The sequence below is a fragment of the Rhinatrema bivittatum genome, chromosome 5, assembly GCF_901001135.1.
Source record: "Rhinatrema bivittatum chromosome 5, aRhiBiv1.1, whole genome shotgun sequence".
NCBI classification, from domain to species: Eukaryota; Metazoa; Chordata; class Amphibia; order Gymnophiona; family Rhinatrematidae; genus Rhinatrema; species Rhinatrema bivittatum.
This window is the reverse complement of record NC_042619.1, coordinates 217,995,716-218,013,368: the sequence shown is the minus strand read 5'-3', so window position 1 is coordinate 218,013,368 and position 17,653 is coordinate 217,995,716. Positions and strand designations below refer to the sequence as shown.

Genomic DNA, 17,653 nt, shown 5'->3' with positions numbered 1-17,653 from the left:
GACGTAGGGTCTGCCCCCGAGGAGCAGGGGAGCACAGAGTCAGTCCTAGCAGCAGTGACGTAGGCTGCCCCGAGGAGCGGGGAAGTACAGAGTCAGATTAGCAGTAGTAATGGAAACTGCCCTGAGAAGCGGGAAGGCAGGAGCAAAATCACTCAAGTAGAGATGTAGACGCTGCCCCGAGGAGCGGGGAGGCGTGAAGCAGGTTGCTGATGTAGTGACGTAGGCCCTACCCCGAGGAGAGGGGAAGAGTGGAGCAAGTCACTGACGTGAAGAAATAGGCATTGCCCCGAGGAGCGGGAAAGTGCAAGGCAAGTTGCTGGTGTAGAGATGTAGGCACTGCCCTGAGGAGTGGGGAAATATAGAGTCAGTTGCTAGTGTAGAGATGTAGGCACTGCCCCAAGGAGCGGGGAAGTGCGGAGTAAGAGTCTCTATAAGGTAGTTCCAGGGCAACCCCCAAGGAGCGGAAAGGCCAACAGGCAGGACCTCTGGAGAGGCGCAGAAACCACCCCGAGGAGCGGGGAGGTCTGGAACCAAGTCTCTAGTGAAGTGCACACAGGCCCCCGAGGAGCGGGTACCCGAGCCAGAGTCCAGGAACCAAGGTAGAGATCCAAGCAGGAACAGACATCCAGGCAGATAGTCCAGTAGTGAAGGAACTCATTGCCAAGTCAATTAAGTGCAGGCCCAGGGCTATGCTTATGAATCCCGGCTGGTGATGTCATCAATAAGAGACACCCCTGAGGTTCCCGCCATAGAGTCCTTAAGGATAGACTCAGTGGCGTGCGCGCGCACATACCTAGGAAGACCCAGAGGAGGCATGGATGTCGGCAGCATTCCAGCTACCATGAGAAGTCCCAGGAGATAGACGGCATGCGTCAGGAGTGGCTAGCCGCAGCCGCGAGTTCTCCCGGAGAGGAGAGCAGGGCAGCACATGACGTGAGTTGGGTTGGCCGCGGCCGACGGTCATAATCTCTCCTTTGCCTGTTCGGATTGTTCTTCTGCTTGACCTCTGCCTGGACATGGACTTCCTGGATTGCCGCCTGCCCCGATCATTTGCCTGTTCTCTGGATTTGCCTCTACTCCAGGTAACCGCCTAAGTCGTACCAGCCATTAACCCCTTGGGCTTCCGTGGGAAATCCACCTGTGGTAATGGTGACTACTATCCTTGGGTCCACAGAATCTAACAGTGCTCCTTATGACATGGAGTCAAGTGGCAATACTACAGAAAAACCCTGCAAAAAAAAATCATTCAGATCCTATATAGCAAACCTATCATACCTAAACAGCTCTCACTCCCAGAAGTTAAACAGCAACAACCCTACTTATGAAAAGGCAGCACTGCAAATAACGCACCAGTCCTAGGCCACAGGTACACATTTTTCTGGAAAACAGAACAAGCTGGACTCCCTTCAAAGAACCCACACACTACCAGAACCTCACACTAGCAGAATTCCTCACAGAGCATAAACTCTCACTAAATACAGAATAGGAGACCACGAATTAGAAACAGAAACAGGCGCTCTAGCCTCACCTCCTCTCTAACTGGAGCAAGAAGGGAAAAGTTGACTTAGAGAGGAAACTGGATTTTGTTGGCATGTACTTTCTGCTCCAGAATCACTTCCTCCCCTTCTGTCCCTGAATGACAAAAGGGGAGGGACTGTATGAGGGAAAAGAGTGACCTCTTTGTACTGCCCTGCCCTGCCCTCTGTCTGTTCTAAGCTCCCTGGGAGAGAAGGGGCTGGAGCAGGAAAGAGAGGGGCTTTTCTCTGCTGCCTCACAGGCTGGTCAATGACCAGCAGAGTCATCAGGGCAGAGCCCTGTATATTCATACAGTGGACCCCCTGCTATGCACGGCCCAGGGCAGCCGCCCCCCTTTTTGTTCATCGGTAAAAGCAGCTCTGTTCTTATGTGCTTTTTGTCTCTTTAGGGTTTGCTCTGCTCGGGGGACATCCTTGCTTCCTTACCTTACATGATATACATTTGGGTGTCAATGAAAGTCTCCGAGATTCGGCACGGTTTGTAAAGCAACATTTTAATCTCCTATCTTTGCATCCTAACCCTAAAAGTAATATTCAGCTGCTGGGCTGAATTGAAACTTGCAGGTGTAAGCGAGGTGCAGACATTGTTCAGGCGTGATCTGCATCCCTTGCAAACCTGCTCTGGTATCCTGTTATGGAATTGCTGAAGTATTAATACTAGAAAAGATCAGTGGCTTCCAGTTAATGCAGCGTGTGTACCAGGAACAGTTGGAGCTGTGTGTACTTTGAGGCATAAATTTTGAAAGCTTAGTGGGGAATTGCACACATAAAAGAAGTAGTTGACACATTTGGTCAATTTACCTGTGTAAGTGGATTTTCAGTTGCCTAAAATTGCATGTGGAAGTTTAAAATGTGTATAAACTTGATGGCATAAAAAAAAACAAACTAGGCATTTCAGGGGTGCGTAATGAATCTGCGCGTGCAATTTAAATTTTCAAAAAGTCTTTGCATAGCCAGCCTGCCGACGAGGCACTTAACTTTATACTATTGCTTTGAAATGAGTCAAGTTTCGTGCAGGGCAGTCACCTGGGGTAGCAACCGATAGGGCCCTGAAATCTCACCAGGGGCGGGGGACACCGTATTACCAGCCCATCCTGAGCGCCAACATGTCTCATTTTGTCTCTGGCTCTGTGCATGCATTTACCTGTGCAAAGACCTGGCATTCAAGCACAAGTCATGCAGGCACCTTGTGTTCGAAAATCAGATTGATTTGTACGCATGTAACTTTGCAATTCGGGGCGCCACTGAAAACCTACCTGCGAACATTATTCAGAGGTGAAAAACCGGCAGAGCGCTAGAAAAGGCGCATGTATGAGCTTGCTCCTGCTGGCAGGTACCCGCAGCTTGTGCTTGGGGAAGGGGGTCATCGATCAGCTAAGCAGCTCTCCTAAAGCCTCCTTTTGAATCGCTCGCAGGGTGCTGGCAGGCATGACCGACGCGATCTTGGCACGGGTTTATAAACAGTCCGACCTGGAGCAGCTGGCGCAGGAAGCCTCCATCCCCGTCGTGAACGGCTTGTCCGATTCATATCATCCTATCCAGATTCTGGCGGACTACCTCACGATACAGGTGAGCACCTCCAAATTTTGCCAGAACTAAGGGATCCAGACTCACTGGAAACGGAGTTGGTGAAAAGAGAGTTTTATGTGTTTGGTTTTTTTTGGTTGAATAAAAAGCACGTTCCTTACAAAAGACAGGAATGCATGAGGATAGACTGCTCCTAACAGGGAAAGGGGAATTCCTGAAAAGGATGAGAGTGACCCTTGGTCTGGATTTTCTGTGCTGTTTGGCACCACTTTTTTTTTTTTGCCCCTGCTTGATTAGGATTTCAGATTTCTAGGTATTTTAATATTTAATGACTTGCCTTGTCAAAGGTGAATTACAATCAGAAACAATAGATAGTTCTCCTTCCCACCCCCCCCATCACCAGAGGGCTGGGTAACTAGATACCCAACTCAAATTTAGCCGGATAAGACGGGGACATTCCAGGGGCAGGCAGGAGGCATTCTGGGGAAGAGCGGAGTTAGCCGCATAAGTTAATTGGCTAACCCCCGATATTCTGCGGCTAACTCTGGTCGAGCCCTACGGCTGTCTTTAAGATGGTTGGGTAGATTCAGCAGCGTGACCGCATCACTGAATATGCCCTGCTAGTTAGGCGGATGTGTATAACTGGCTAACGAGCACAGCAGCTGAATAGGGACCTCAGTATATCAGTACATCATCTTTGTTTTCATTTTTTTATTTTGTTCCTCCCGGGTGTTTATCAGTGTTTATGATATGAACAAAAATGAGAGAAAAACGAGGCAGGGCCCACATTAGCCCGGTTTTGGAGGGGGAGCTGTGGTTTGTGGCTCCTGGTTATGGACTTTTTTTTTCTGCAATGGCTGGGTTAAATTGGAAAGGGGGATGTAGAAACAGGGAAAGAAACCCTGAATGGCTAAGAATGAGCCGCAGCCCAGAGAAGAGGGGGTTCCGACTGAGCTGCAAGCCCAAAGGAAGAGGAGGAGGAGGAAGAAGCTACTGTGGGGGAGGGGAAAAAAGTACAAATAAAAGTTAGCAGGCATTAGACTAAGCAATTGCTTAGGGCCCCCCCGAGTAGCTCAAAGGAGGTCTCCAGATTCTCTTTTGATCTTTTTCCCCCACGAGTCTTGGTTCTTTCTCCTTCACAACCCACTTAAGGGGCCTCCAATGGGCTAACGCCAGCCCTGAGAACGGGTGAGAGCCCTGCCGACCTCCCGCGCGCCCCCATCATCATACGCTCACGCAGTCTGTGTCTCGCTGCAAACTTAAATGTAAACCAGATGGTCCCGTTTTCTGTCCGAGCTGCTAGGAGCACTTTGGCCACCTGAATGGACTTACCCTATCCTGGATCGGTGACGGGAACAACGTGCTTCACTCGATCATGCTGAGCGCCGCCAAGCTTGGGATGCACCTGCGCATTGCGACCCCGAAGGTGAGAGAGGCAAAGATGATCCCATAACTTTTTGAATTCTGTTACTGTTTTTTTTTTTTAGCTTCCATCACCCATTTCCATGAAAGAATATGTCGTGATGTTAGTCCTGAGTCTACTCCCTTGGATTTTCATATCATGACCCTTACAACTTCCTTTCCATTGAAAAAAGTTTGCTTTTTGCGCACCGGGATCTGTTACAGTATACCTTGAATAGCTGATTATGGGAGAATCCATGTTTTTGCTGCTGCAGCAGCCAGCAGTGTCATTATGTCCCAAAGCAGGACAGAACAGGTTGATGTCCCTGCTTTACGAGCTTGCCAACTGACTCCGTTTTTTTCAGGACAGGCCGATCCAGTCCTGATATTACCCCATAGCATGCATGAGCTTGTAATGCTGGTTTCTGTAAGAAAAGAAGGGCGTCTCCATGCATTTTGGGGAGAGGGGGAGATGGTAAAAACCAGGACTGGTACAGTGTGAAGGTCCTGTCAGCTAAATCTGATAGATTTTTTTTGATTGGGTGACTAAAGAATCGGATTGAGGAAGAGCACTCGATGTGTTATACTTGGATTTCACAAAGCTTTTGATACAGTCCCGCAAAGGCCACTTGTGAATAAAATGAGAAGCTTGGGAGTGAGCAGCAATGTGGTGGCGAGGATTATAAACTGGTTGATGGATAGAAGACAGCGTGTGATGGTAAATGGAATCTACTCTGAAGAGAGAATGGTGTTTAAGCGGAGTGCCACAAGGATTGGTGTTGGAACTGGTCCTGTTCAATGTCTTTGTGAGCGAGCGACATTGCAGAAGGGATAGAAGGTAAAGTTTGCCTATTTGCGGATAACATTAAGATCTGCATCAGAATGGACATACCAGAAGGAGCAGAGAGAATGAGAGGTGATTTAAGGAAGATTGAACAGTGGTCGAAGATTTGGCAGCTGGGATTCAAGGCCAAGAAGTGCAGAATCATGCATCTGGGGAGTGGTAATCCAAAAGAGCTATATGTGATGGGGAGTGAAGGATTGTTGTGCATGGAGCAAGAGAGAAGTTGTGAGAACTGGCCACGGAGGCCCGCGATCAGCTCCCTCCACCTACTGGTGCAGCCGTCCTTCTCTTGCTGGCCCTGGGAGCCTTGTGGCAGTGGGAAGCCACCGCAGATGCATCCTGCTGTGCTGTCTTCCCACCGGGCCTCCCACGCTGACGATCCCTCTCGGCTGGGAAGCAGCTGGGCCCCGCTCGGGCCTTCCTGCTCCTCCCGGGCGTCCTACGCGCACGCACGCGTCACGTGACCCTATTTAAAGGGCTCACCTCGGGAGGTGCCGCAGCCCCTCCTTCCTGATCCCGGGCTATTTAAGGCAAGGCCTGTCCCCCAGGCCTTGCCTTGGCTACTTGGCTCCTGCTTCTACCCTGGGAAGTTCCGTTCCTGCATTCCTGCTCATCGCCTGCTTGTAAACCAAGACCTCTGCCTGTACCTGACCTTCGAGATTCGCCGCCTGCCAAGACCTCTGCCTGTACCTGATCTACGGAACTCCATGGCCTACCAAGACCTACGCTGGCACCCGGACTCCGATGCCTGAGACCCCACATAAGTCCAGCCAGTCCCGGTACCCAAGGGCTCAACCTGAGGGAAACGAGGGCTGGTAGTGGTGAAGCCCCAGTGCCTGTCGACGGTGGGGACCTGTGGGGCTTCTCCCCACAGGTGGTACCAACTCCCACTCGGCCCAAGGATCCACGACCCGTAACAAGAGAGACCTTTAGGGTGATAGTGTTTAGCGATCTGAAGGCAGCCAAGCAATGTGACAAGGCAATAGCTAAAGCCAGAAGAATGCTGGACTGCATAGAGAGAAGAATAACCAGTAAGAAAAAGGAGGTGATAATGCCCTTGTACAGGTCATTGGTGAGGCCTCACGTGGAGTATTGTGTTTAGTTCTGGAGACCGTATCTTCAAAGGGGCAGAGACAGGATGGAGGCGGTCCAAAGAAGGGTGACAAAAATGGTTGGGGGGTCTCCATCAGAAGATTTATGACGAGAGTCTGAAGGACTTAAATATGTATAACCTGGAAGAGAGGAGGTGCAGGGGGGATATGATACAGACTTTCAGATACTTGAAAGGTTTTAATGATGCACAATCAACAAACCTTTTCCGTTAGAAAGAAATCAGTAGAACTAGAGGTCATGTAATGAAACTCCAGGGAGGATGACTCAGAACCAACGTCAGGAAATATTTCTTCACGGAGAGGGTGGTGGATGCCTGCAATGCCCTTCTGGAGGAGGTGGTGAAGGCAAAAATGGTGAAAGATTTCAAAGGGGCATGGGATAAACGCTGTGGATCTCTAAAGGTTAGAGGAAAATGAAGAAAAGAGTGCATGGGGGTAACTTGCTGGTGTGGCGGTTACTACCCTTAACCAATATGCCTTCATACTGTTGATGCAACTCCATTTTTGCTTTCTGGATTTAACGGCAGAGGGTAAAGAGGAAAAGGGGAATTAGATTCAGATACCAACCAACAAGGACACTGAATTTTACGGTCTGGGAAAACAAATAAGCATGGGGGTAACTTGCTGATGTGACTGTTACTACTCTTAACCAATAAGCCTGATACTTTTGATGCAATTCCAACATTGCTCTCTGCTTCAGAGCAAGATGTAACAGGGATTTGGACTCAGACAGCAATCAACAAGAACCCTGACTTTGACCGTTTGGCATACTAAGTATGGGTGGGACTGGTATGGCACAGCAGATGTTACCATAAGCTTGCTGGGCAGACTGGATGGACCATTTGGTCCTTTTATGCCATTATTTTCTATGTTTCTATGTGTCTTTTATGTGTTTCTATGTGTCTTTTATGACATGGAGCCATCTGATTATTTGGAAAAGTTTTATACCTAGAAATATCCATGGACATGCACACCCAGCAAACAGACAAATTGCTATTTTGAGCAGGCGAGATAGTATTGCTGAATGAAGGATGTTCTGAACAATTAAAGATAATTAAATTAATCTTTTATGACAGGGGTATGAGCCAGAGCTCAGTGTGACCAAAACCGCTCAGCAGTTTTCTAAGGAGGTGAGAAGCAGCTTGCTCTTGATATCTAACATGTTCTTTATCAGTTCTGTGTGTCTTGGAAACAGAGGAGTCATCTGTTCTGTGCTGTGTTCCCTGTGCTAGCAAAATACTCAGCTGCTTCTCACAAATGATCCCTTGGAAGCCGCAAGTGGAAGCAACATCTTAGTCACTGATACATGGGTGAGCATGGGACAGGAAGAGGAGAAGAAGAAACGCCTGAAGGCGTTCCATGGCTACCAGATCACCAACCAGGTACCAAAAATGCTCCACCGCTATCAGGTCACAAGCCAGGAACCACACACACACCACTGCTACCAGATCACAAGCCAGGAACCACACACACTCCACCGCTACCAGATCAAAAGCCAGGTACCACACATGATGCATGGCTATCAGGTCACAAGCCAGGTACCACCACTATCAGGACACAAGCCAGGTACCACACACGTTCTACTGCTACGAGATCACAAGCCAGGTATCACACACACACTCCACCACTACCAGATCAAAAGCCAGGTACCACACAAGATGCATGGCTATCAGGTCACAAGCCAGGTACCACCACTATCAGGACACAAGCCAGGTACCACACACGTTCTACTGCTACGAGATCACAAGCCAGGTATCACACACACTCCACCACTACCAGATCAAAAGCCAGGTACCACACATAATGCATGGCTATTAGGTCACAAGCCAGGTATCACACACGCTCTATTGCTACGAGATCACAAGCCAGGTACCACACACGCTCTACTGCTACCAGATCACAAGCCAGGTACCATACACGCGCTACTGCTACCAGATTACAAGCCAGGGACCATACATGCTCTACTTCTACCAGATCACAAGCCAGGTATCACACATGCTCTACTTCTACCAGATCACAAGCCAGGTACCACACATGCTCCCCCACTACCAGTCACAAGCCACTTACCACACACACGCTCTATTGCTACCAGGTAACAAGCTAGTTACCACACACACTCTACTGCTACCAGATCACAAGCCAGGTACCACACACGCTCCACTGCTACCAGATCATGAATACCAAGCATGTTCCGCAGCCACTGGATCATAATGTAGATGCCAGGCACACTCCAGGGATACCAGGTTACAAATCAGCCTCCTCAGTTGCAGGGGCCCATTCTCTGGATCGCCGTGCTTAAGCAGCTCAGGACAATGTCAGATTTTGGCATGTTTGACATCACTGTGAAGACATGATTATTTCAACCGGGGTTGGTGATTAGGTGGGTGTTCTAGAAACACAGGTAATTTGAAGATTTTGTGTATGCAACTATGTCCCCCAATAGGTAGAGGGCTAATTTGACCAAAGTTATGAAGATTTTTGGGGCACTGTAGGGCAGCATTTTAGACATGGGGCTCTAAGTTACAAGTATGATGCTTTAGTTAGAAATTCTGAGTCTGTAATTTTTGGTTAATAATTGCTTTTAATTGCTGTGTTTAAATGTATGCTTCATCATAAATAGCCTTGAGCTACAGAATGTGCAATTAAAAAAATAATTCTAAATAAATAAATTGTCTTCCAGGCATGCTCCAGGGCTACTAGGTCATAAATTGGGTGCCAGCCATGCTCCATGGCTACAGGGATGACAGATCAGGTGCCAGGCACATTCCAAGGCTACCAGCTCACAATGAACGATCCAGGCACAACTCCATAGCTACCAAATCAGACATCAGGTAACAGGCCCCGTCTGTGGCTACCTGATCACAGCGTGAGTGGTGAGCAGGCTGACCCACCACCCCACTCCTCCAGTTTCTCCAGATCCTGCTTGTGAGCATCCATCCTACAGCACACAGTGAATGCTTTATTATTCTTTGGCTTTTTCCTACATTCTCCTACATTTTCCTCTATCTCCACATTGTCTCTGAATTAGCACTAAACATAGTAACCCTGCAGATAAAGGTTACACCTAGGCCACGCTTCCATCTACCCAGTTGTTCCTGCCTATTGTGTCACTACAGCTCCTACTGGCTCTCCAGGCATCCCCCCTCCCTTGCCCTTACCACTGCCCTCTCTGTCTGTTCCAAGTATTCTTTTTTTTCGGGGGGTGGGGGCCACAGTTTTGACGTCCTTTATTGGGGGCTTCCATCTCAATCAGAACCTGCCTAAGATGCCTGGAGCCTTCATTCTGAGCTGCCTGAGGTTGACTCCCCGCCCCATGCGGTCCAGCCGATACCATGAAAGTCCACTGTAATTCCCTCTGGAGCCTGTCACATCAGCCTGCCAGGGTTGTCATTATTGAGACTCCTTCCCTAGGGTCTGTGAGTGCTGCCTCCACTGTATGCCCAGCCCTGACCATCCCAAAGAGCAGGAGTCAGATGTGGGAACTGCAGTGCAGAGCCCTGTCACTATGGCAGTGTGCTGTTTCCAAGCATTTTTAACTTCTGTCAGTATTTTGGTTACCACCAGATTATTCCAAACATCCATCAGAGTCTTGGTAAAAAAAAAAAAAAAAAGTATCCCTCACAGTTCATTTCAGGCTCCCTCCTTGTTATGGAGGCCTGCTATATATTTGGATCCTGGTCCAGGAAGTCACCATCATTTGACTGGAATATTGGGAGTCATCCTGCATAATTCACACCGTTAGTGCTGTGTTTTATTCATTTATTGCATTCTCCCAGGAGTTTGCCATGCATCGAGTTGGCCATATTAACTTTCTAGGTAGTTCCTGTTTGTTACAGTGCATGATCACTGAGGATTACTGCTAAAAGTGCTAATTCCCTCTCTGTTCTTAGCAATTAGCAATTTCTTAGCATTCGGACAGATGGATCCAAAACCAGTGGGTTATGCACCTCTACCAGCAGATGGAGATGGAGCAAAGCTCTAGAAACACAGGTAATTTGAAGATTTTGGGTATGCAACTATGTCCCCCAATAGGTAGAGGGCTAATTTGTTGAGGAAACGCACTACCGGCAGGTCGGCAAGAAAAGCCGTTCATAACATCAAATTTCGGCCCCCTGATGAAGGCACAGCCGAAATACGGGTCCATGTCGGGCTTCTACATTCTGAGCCTCCTACACTATGACAATATGGCGTTTCTTCGCGCAATATCAAGCTAAGTAAAATTTCTGGAACTTCATAATAATAGAAGAGAATTTTTGCAATACGTATGTAATACATTTGAACTTCACTATTTGGTCTTAATTTTTTCACTGGACTTTCTCACGAAGCAAAGAAAAATTAATTTATGACCTATGATTATATTGTTTGGCGCATTAACTCCTATGCTACTTAGCATTTCAATATGCCCATGTATGAGGTCGACTAAATGAGCATAAAAATCTGTTTCACTTATGGTGGTCACATTTAATTTTGATTCAGTGTGGTTTATCAGATTTGTGGTCATTGATACGGCTGGCACCACCGCCCGAATAATTTGAGAGAAGTGCTGTGATGGAGCAAAGCTGACATCACGGTGTATATACCCCTGCACTGACATCAGCCCACCAGTATTCTCCGTTCCTGCAGATGGTGGACGCGCATCTCCCTACTAGGAATTGCTTAAAAATTTTAAAGGAGAAAAGAAGGAAAATTATCACCCCGCTCTCCTGTGGTGATACCTTATGGGTCCTCCTTCAGTCGAGAATTCCTGAGGTGATATCCTTGGATCCCTCCCTCAGAAGAATGCCTAGGTCCAGTAGCTGGTTTTCAGCTGGCGTGGGCTTAGATGTAAAAAAAAAACCAAAACAGCTGAAAGGCAGCAGGTGCAGGAAGCCAAGTGCATTGGTGAAGGTCCTTGCCCTCTCCTCCCGCAGCCGGAGACCGACCTTGTACTCAGCTGGAAGGGCTGAACTCAGGTAAAGAGTAATTAAAAAAAAAAAGGAAGGAAGAGAGAAGAAGGAGAGTTAAGTAAGGATTCATCTCCTTTCCACTCTCTGTGCTCGGCGCGCCAATCCGAAGTTCATTCCCTCCTCCGGGGGAACTAAGCAACGTAGACAGCTTGGCGGGTTGATAAACCTTTTTGGCTAGGCCCTGCTCTCAGGCTTGAGTTAACTGCATGGTAGGCCATGGCAGCTTTTTCGTGCGGCTTTTCTTGCACCTTAGACTGCCCTCTTCAGTTAAGTTAGTGTTTGTGCACCCAGCTGTGCGTCCAGGTATGCGTCAAGGTTGTGCGCCTAGTTGGTGCATAGGGGCGCCTGCCTGGGTGCTTAGTTGTGCACACATGCACATGCATGCACTTATTTACACGCAGTGTCTGAACATCCTGGTGGAAGCTCAGTTTTGAGTGCTTATCAGGGCATTATGTTGAGTGCCTAATTTTTGGGCACATAAATTTTGGGCGCCTAATTTTTGCAGTGCTAACACAGCTGAGTGCACTGTTATCAGAAGCCTGTTAGAGTGTACTGACAACCGAGGGTACCAATAGCAAAAACGCCTAAGTGCCTTGCCCATTGTGCTGCTCGCCATGCTTGGGCATCTCAGCCTGGCATTCTCTCTAACTTGTGCCAGCACTGTTTGGAGGCTCAGGGAGCATTGCCTCCATCTGATTTTACTAAACCCACTTCTTCCCAGCATGATGCGGGATTGGAAAAAGAGCTGTCAGAGGTGTCGCCTGATTTTGGGGCTCCCCTAACTGTTTCCTCAGAGGGGGAAGGTAGTTCAGTGGTCGTAGGACTGACACCCCCTGGCTTTGGCATAGATCCCTCTGCCTTTTCTTGGGTGGAATTTTTTCAAGGACTGCGGTCTTTTCTTCAGGCGCAGTCCTCTGTCCCAGCCAATCTTAGCAATTCAGGATCGCAGGCTGTGGATTCCTGCATGCCTGGTGCTGCGGGTAAGCATCGGAGTACACCTGGACCTGCTACGGATTTCCCCGATAAGGACCCAGATGGCACGGATAATGTGTGCACAGTGGTCATGTGGGGATATGTTTTATATTATGTCATAGAACACTCTACACACAATCTGGTAAAGCTAAACTTAGTTTACTAAATTAAATTAAATATCTGGATAATAAATCAGCGAAGTAATATCAAAATTGAATACAGTTTCAAAGTAAGTGTACACAAATCAATAAAGGTAAATAGGAAACAGATGGAAATAATACATATAAGCCAGTGTTCCTAGAAATCTGGAAGACTCGGGCCTGGGCACTCTGAAAAAGAACCACTCGCTTTGTGTTCCTTTCAGCTCATCTAACTAAAATAAGCAAATGCTATGCCTTATATATTCCTCTCTGCAAGTTAGGTGCTTCAATTTGCACTTTTACCCAGGAAGATATTTCAGTACCAGTCTTTTGATCTCCCATTTGGTAAAAGACACCAATTGTTTAACTTATTATCAGCTCATTGGTGGGGGTACTAGTCTTTAGCATTTGATCTTCCCAGGTGATAAGAAATACCAAATGTTTTAGTCTTTGATGTCCCCAGAGATATCAGATGTTTCTTGAGGCCATCCCAGCTCTTTATCAGCTAATTTTTGCCAGAATGTCTCAGGAATGCAGGGAACAAATGGTGATAGTGTCATGCCTTTATACAATCCCTGCACTCAAACCACATGCAATATATTGACTCATACTCACCAATCATTAGAGCCTGTTCTGATCCATAGATGTCTATTCAAGGTACAAAGTCTTTCGGTGATCTAGCTAGCTTGCCTAAAATTATCTTCCCACATGATAATGCCGATCCTTCCTCCCTGGAGGATGGGGAAATTCCTCTGGGATTGAGGCTGAACAGAACTATGTTGCATTTCTTTCATACAGATGACTTACAGGCTCTGATTTCCCAAACATTAAAGATGCTGGGGGTACCATATTTGGGCCAAAGAAAGATCCCATTTTTTATTTTATTTATTTATTTATTTATTTATTTAACAGCTTTTTTATACCAACATTAAAATACACATCATATCGGTTTACATTATAACGAAAGGTTGAAATTACATTGAACGGGGAGGGGGAAAACATGAGAACAATAAACAGCAGAAAAGGGGCTATGACGAGGAGCCAGGAATCAAGCAATGAGAGGAGGGGGGAGGGGGAGAAGGAGGAGGAAATGAACATATTTCTTTGTGTAAAACTTCATGTTTCTTCTCAATTATGGAGACCATTCAAGAATTTATTGTTCTTGAATGGAGCATCCCGGAAGCTAATTTTAAAGGGGGACAAGCCTTGGAAGGGCTGTACCCCCTGCATCCAGCTGCGAGAAAGCAATTGCATTTCCCGATAGTGGGTGTGCTTATGTGTGCCGCTACCAAGAAGTCGACTATCCTCATAAAAGGGGGCGCGGCCTTGAAGGATGCACAGGATAGAATTGAGGCTATCCTTAAGCTGGCCTTGAAGTGATGGAAATGAATTTGCAGATTGCTTCTTGTTGGTCCCTGGTGGCTTGCTCTTGTTTACTTCTCTCTCAGGAGGTCGATGAATCTGGTGCGAATTCCAGGCAGTGTTAGAACCAGCAGCCACCATTTTGGAGGATGCGGGCTGTGATTTGGTCTGCACTTTGGTCAGATAGGTGGCTTCGGTACTAGCGGCCAGGCGTCAGCTATGGCTTAGAAATTGGTCAGCCGATGCAGTTTCGAAGCCTAACCTTACAAAATTGCCATTTAAAGGTTTGCTTTTGTTTGGGAGTGTGCTGAAAAAAAATGGCCATTAAGTGGAGTGAGTCCCAGGTTCCTCAGTTACCAGAAGATAAGAAACAAATGCCGCGCTTCTCCAGCACGAGAGGTTGTACAAGGGGTTTCACATAATGTCGGTCCTAGAGAGGAGTGACTTTTCAGAAGGCTCGACTTTTGGATAGGTCTCAGTCCTTTCATCTCAGGCAGCCCACACAGGGCACAGGCTCGGGTAATGGAGCCCTCCGAGCCTCCAAATGAAGGTGTACCGACCCAACCCCGGGAGCATGGGTATGCTCTAGAGTTTCACAGTGTTCCCCTGGACATTTTCATGGTGTCTCTCAGCAACTCTTCACAGGGGAGACAGGCAGTGGAGTGTACGTTGTCAAGGCTCTTGAGACTGCGAGCTGTGGTCCCAGTGCCCACAGCACACGAAAATACAGGCTGATATTCCATTTATTTTGTTGTGCCCAAGGAAGAGGGCTCTTTTTGCCCCATGCTGGATCTCAAGGGGATCAACCATCATTTGCGAGGTGACTCTTTTTCACATGGAAATCTTACGCTCAGTGATAATTGTTGCGTCGGAGGTGAACCCTTGGGCCGAGGTGGGGTTGACTAAACCCGTAGGTAAGGACCTACGGGTTCCCACTGTCGGCAGGTGGAGTGGGCTGATAGGCAGTGGCCGCTGGAGCTTCACCTATACCAGCCCTCGTTCCCCGCAGGTTGAGCCTTTGGGTGCCAGGGCCGGCAGGACTTAGGTGGGCCTCTGTATATAGTTGCAGTAGGAGTTGGTTCAGCCCAGAGACCGCAGATGAGAGATGGTACAGTCTTACTCTGGACTGGGTAATGTCCTGGAAACTTGAGCGCCAATGGAACGAAGGCAGACAGAGGGCGCTCGTGCAAAAGTAGGCCGAAACCTGAAGAAATCATGTCCAGGGAGTAAGCAGAAGAGGCGGCCAATGGTAGGCTTGAGTCAGGTCGCCCGTATGACATAGTGAGGGCAAAGGTAGCGCTGGCGCCATTTTGAAGATTGGCAATACGGCTGGACTTTTAGCAAGTCTTGTGGGGGTCAGGAGACCCCCCAAGCTGGCCAAAAGTCCCTGGGGGGTCCAGCGGGGGTCCGGGGGCAATCTCCTGCACGCGTGACGTCGGGAGTCAGGAACCAAAATGGCGCCGGCGCTACCTTTGCCCTGTCACATGATAAGATATCCAGACTGGCAATTTATTAATATATCACAAACCAATTAACGACTAATATATATATTGTGACATCAATCCAATTTTATCAAACTTTATTGGTGAAAATTTTCTATAAAAGACAATCACAAATTATCCCAAATACCCCACACAATAGATATAACAATAAAACATAATCATACCCAATCATTCATCACATATCATCCACACTCATTTATTCAACCACTCATAAGATCTCATTTTCAAATTCCTAAACATTCAAATGCTTCGACATAAAATACAAATCATCTCATAGTATATTATCAAATGTGATACAATAAATTTTGTAAGCAGAAAGAGTCTAATTGCACATCAATTTATGCGTTACACGAACGCCAATCTTCTTGATCTCCTTGTATTCTCTCTACATGTTTCGCCTTCCCTCAGGCTTCTTCAGGAGAGCTTTTCCAAACAATCTCCCACTGCTCATGTATCCAACATCTATCCACAGGGCTTTCTAAAAACATTTTAACACAATTTACAATATTTGAAATATTTAGATGAACATATTTCACAAATCAATACTTTATAAAGTTATTTAGATATTAGCATACCTGTACGTCCCAAAGAACTTGCCCAGACGCACAGTTTGACACTTCCCCGACTCCAAATTCACATCATCTCAACCATTCAAAAACGTGGAACACTTATCTCAGATTTACTTAAATCAAAAAGTAAAACCAATTAGAAACAGTAAAAGTAAATGAACTTTTCTCAAGAGATCACCAGCATGACAAAACAACAATCCTTACCTTTCTTATCTTAGGCGAAAAAACGCCATCACCGCATCTCAAACAAACGCTCCCATCGAGTGGATCAACGGAAGTAAACCTATCCCCTCCTACTTCCTTTTAAACCAAGCTCTACCAATCAAACAACCTTATCTACTCACTATCTCCACCCCTAAAAAAACATTACCTCCAAACCAATCAAAGGTGCTACCATTCCAAACAGTTTCAAACCCACCAAATTCAAACCTATCAGCAGCAGGCATTCAATTAGACTCTACGGCTCTAATCGAGAAAGCTTTAAAACATGTTGCCCAATCGATTTTATCATTCAACCCCTTTGGCCATAAAGTCTGTAAATTAAAAATCCATCGCTGTTCCTTTTGCAGTAGTATTTTATTTATATTACCACCCCGTCTAGCAGAAACCTTTTGTAATACAAAAAACCGGAGATCTTCCACCGCATGATTAAACTCCCGCCAATGTTTCACTAGGGGAGCTGTTTCCACAATATTTCTAATTCTGCTGCAATGCTCTAGTATACGAAGTCTCACCATCCTTGATGTTTTTCCTACATACAAAAGCCCACATGGGCATTGCACAACATACACTACCGAACTGGTTTGACATGTAGTAAGATTCTTTAAGAAAAACTTTTTCCCAGACACAGGATGTGAAAAATCCTGTATTGTTAGACAAAGTTTGCATACACTACATTTAGTGCAAGGGGAATGTCCACCTACTTTCTCATACGTTTGTTCACTATCACCCAAATCCGAATGGACTAAAATGTCCCTTAAATTCCTAGATCTCCTAAAAGAAAACATAGGGGGATCCTGCATCCCCACAAAGCCACTTACAAGGTGCCAATGATTTTTAACAACCTGTATAAGATCCCCTACCCGATTAGAGTAGGGCAAGACACACACTAAAGACGGTGTATGTCGTGGTGGCTTCGGATGAAGTAATAGTTCTCTATTAATATAGCAAGCTCTTTTATAAGCTTTCCTCACTATACTTGTAGGATAACCCCTTGCTCTAAATCTTTCCTGCAAATCTTTGGCATGGATCTTAAACGATGGTAAATCAGAACAGATCCTTCGTATCCTAAAAAATTGCCCTACAGGGATGTTTTCTCTGACATGTTTGGGATGATAACTGTTGAAATGTAGCAATCCATTCCTATCAATCGGTTTCCGATAAAGCTCAGTTACAAATTTGCCATCCCTCTTTCCCACCTTCATATCCAGGAATGATACCCACTGATGTTGAATATCACAAGTAAATCTGAGATTCACATCTTGTTCATTCAAATATTGGAAAAATTTTTGAAACTCACATTGCGTACCAGACCAGATAACCAGGATATCATCAATATAACGGCACCATGACCTCACATGCCTATACCATAATGAGGGATAAACAAATTTCTCTTCAAATGCTGAAACGTATAGGCATGCGAGGTCAGGCGCCATCGTTGCGCCCATTGCGGTTCCATGAACCTGCTGATAGAAATCATTTTGAAACATAAAATAGTTTTGAGTGAGCGCTATCGTAGCCAAT

General features: G+C 46.6%; 1 protein-coding gene across 1 annotated transcript in view; it reads left to right on the top strand.

Annotated features, from left to right (window-relative positions):
• Window positions 1-17,653, top strand: part of OTC (ornithine carbamoyltransferase) — a 73,012-nt gene that overhangs the window by 19,798 nt on the left and 35,561 nt on the right. The window contains exons 4-8 of the mRNA XM_029603192.1: window positions 1,925-2,012; window positions 2,951-3,104; window positions 4,366-4,488; window positions 7,496-7,549; window positions 7,652-7,801. Coding sequence (XP_029459052.1) covers window positions 1,925-2,012; window positions 2,951-3,104; window positions 4,366-4,488; window positions 7,496-7,549; window positions 7,652-7,801 — 569 coding nt within the window. The remainder of the gene's footprint in view (window positions 1-1,924; window positions 2,013-2,950; window positions 3,105-4,365; window positions 4,489-7,495; window positions 7,550-7,651; window positions 7,802-17,653) is intronic.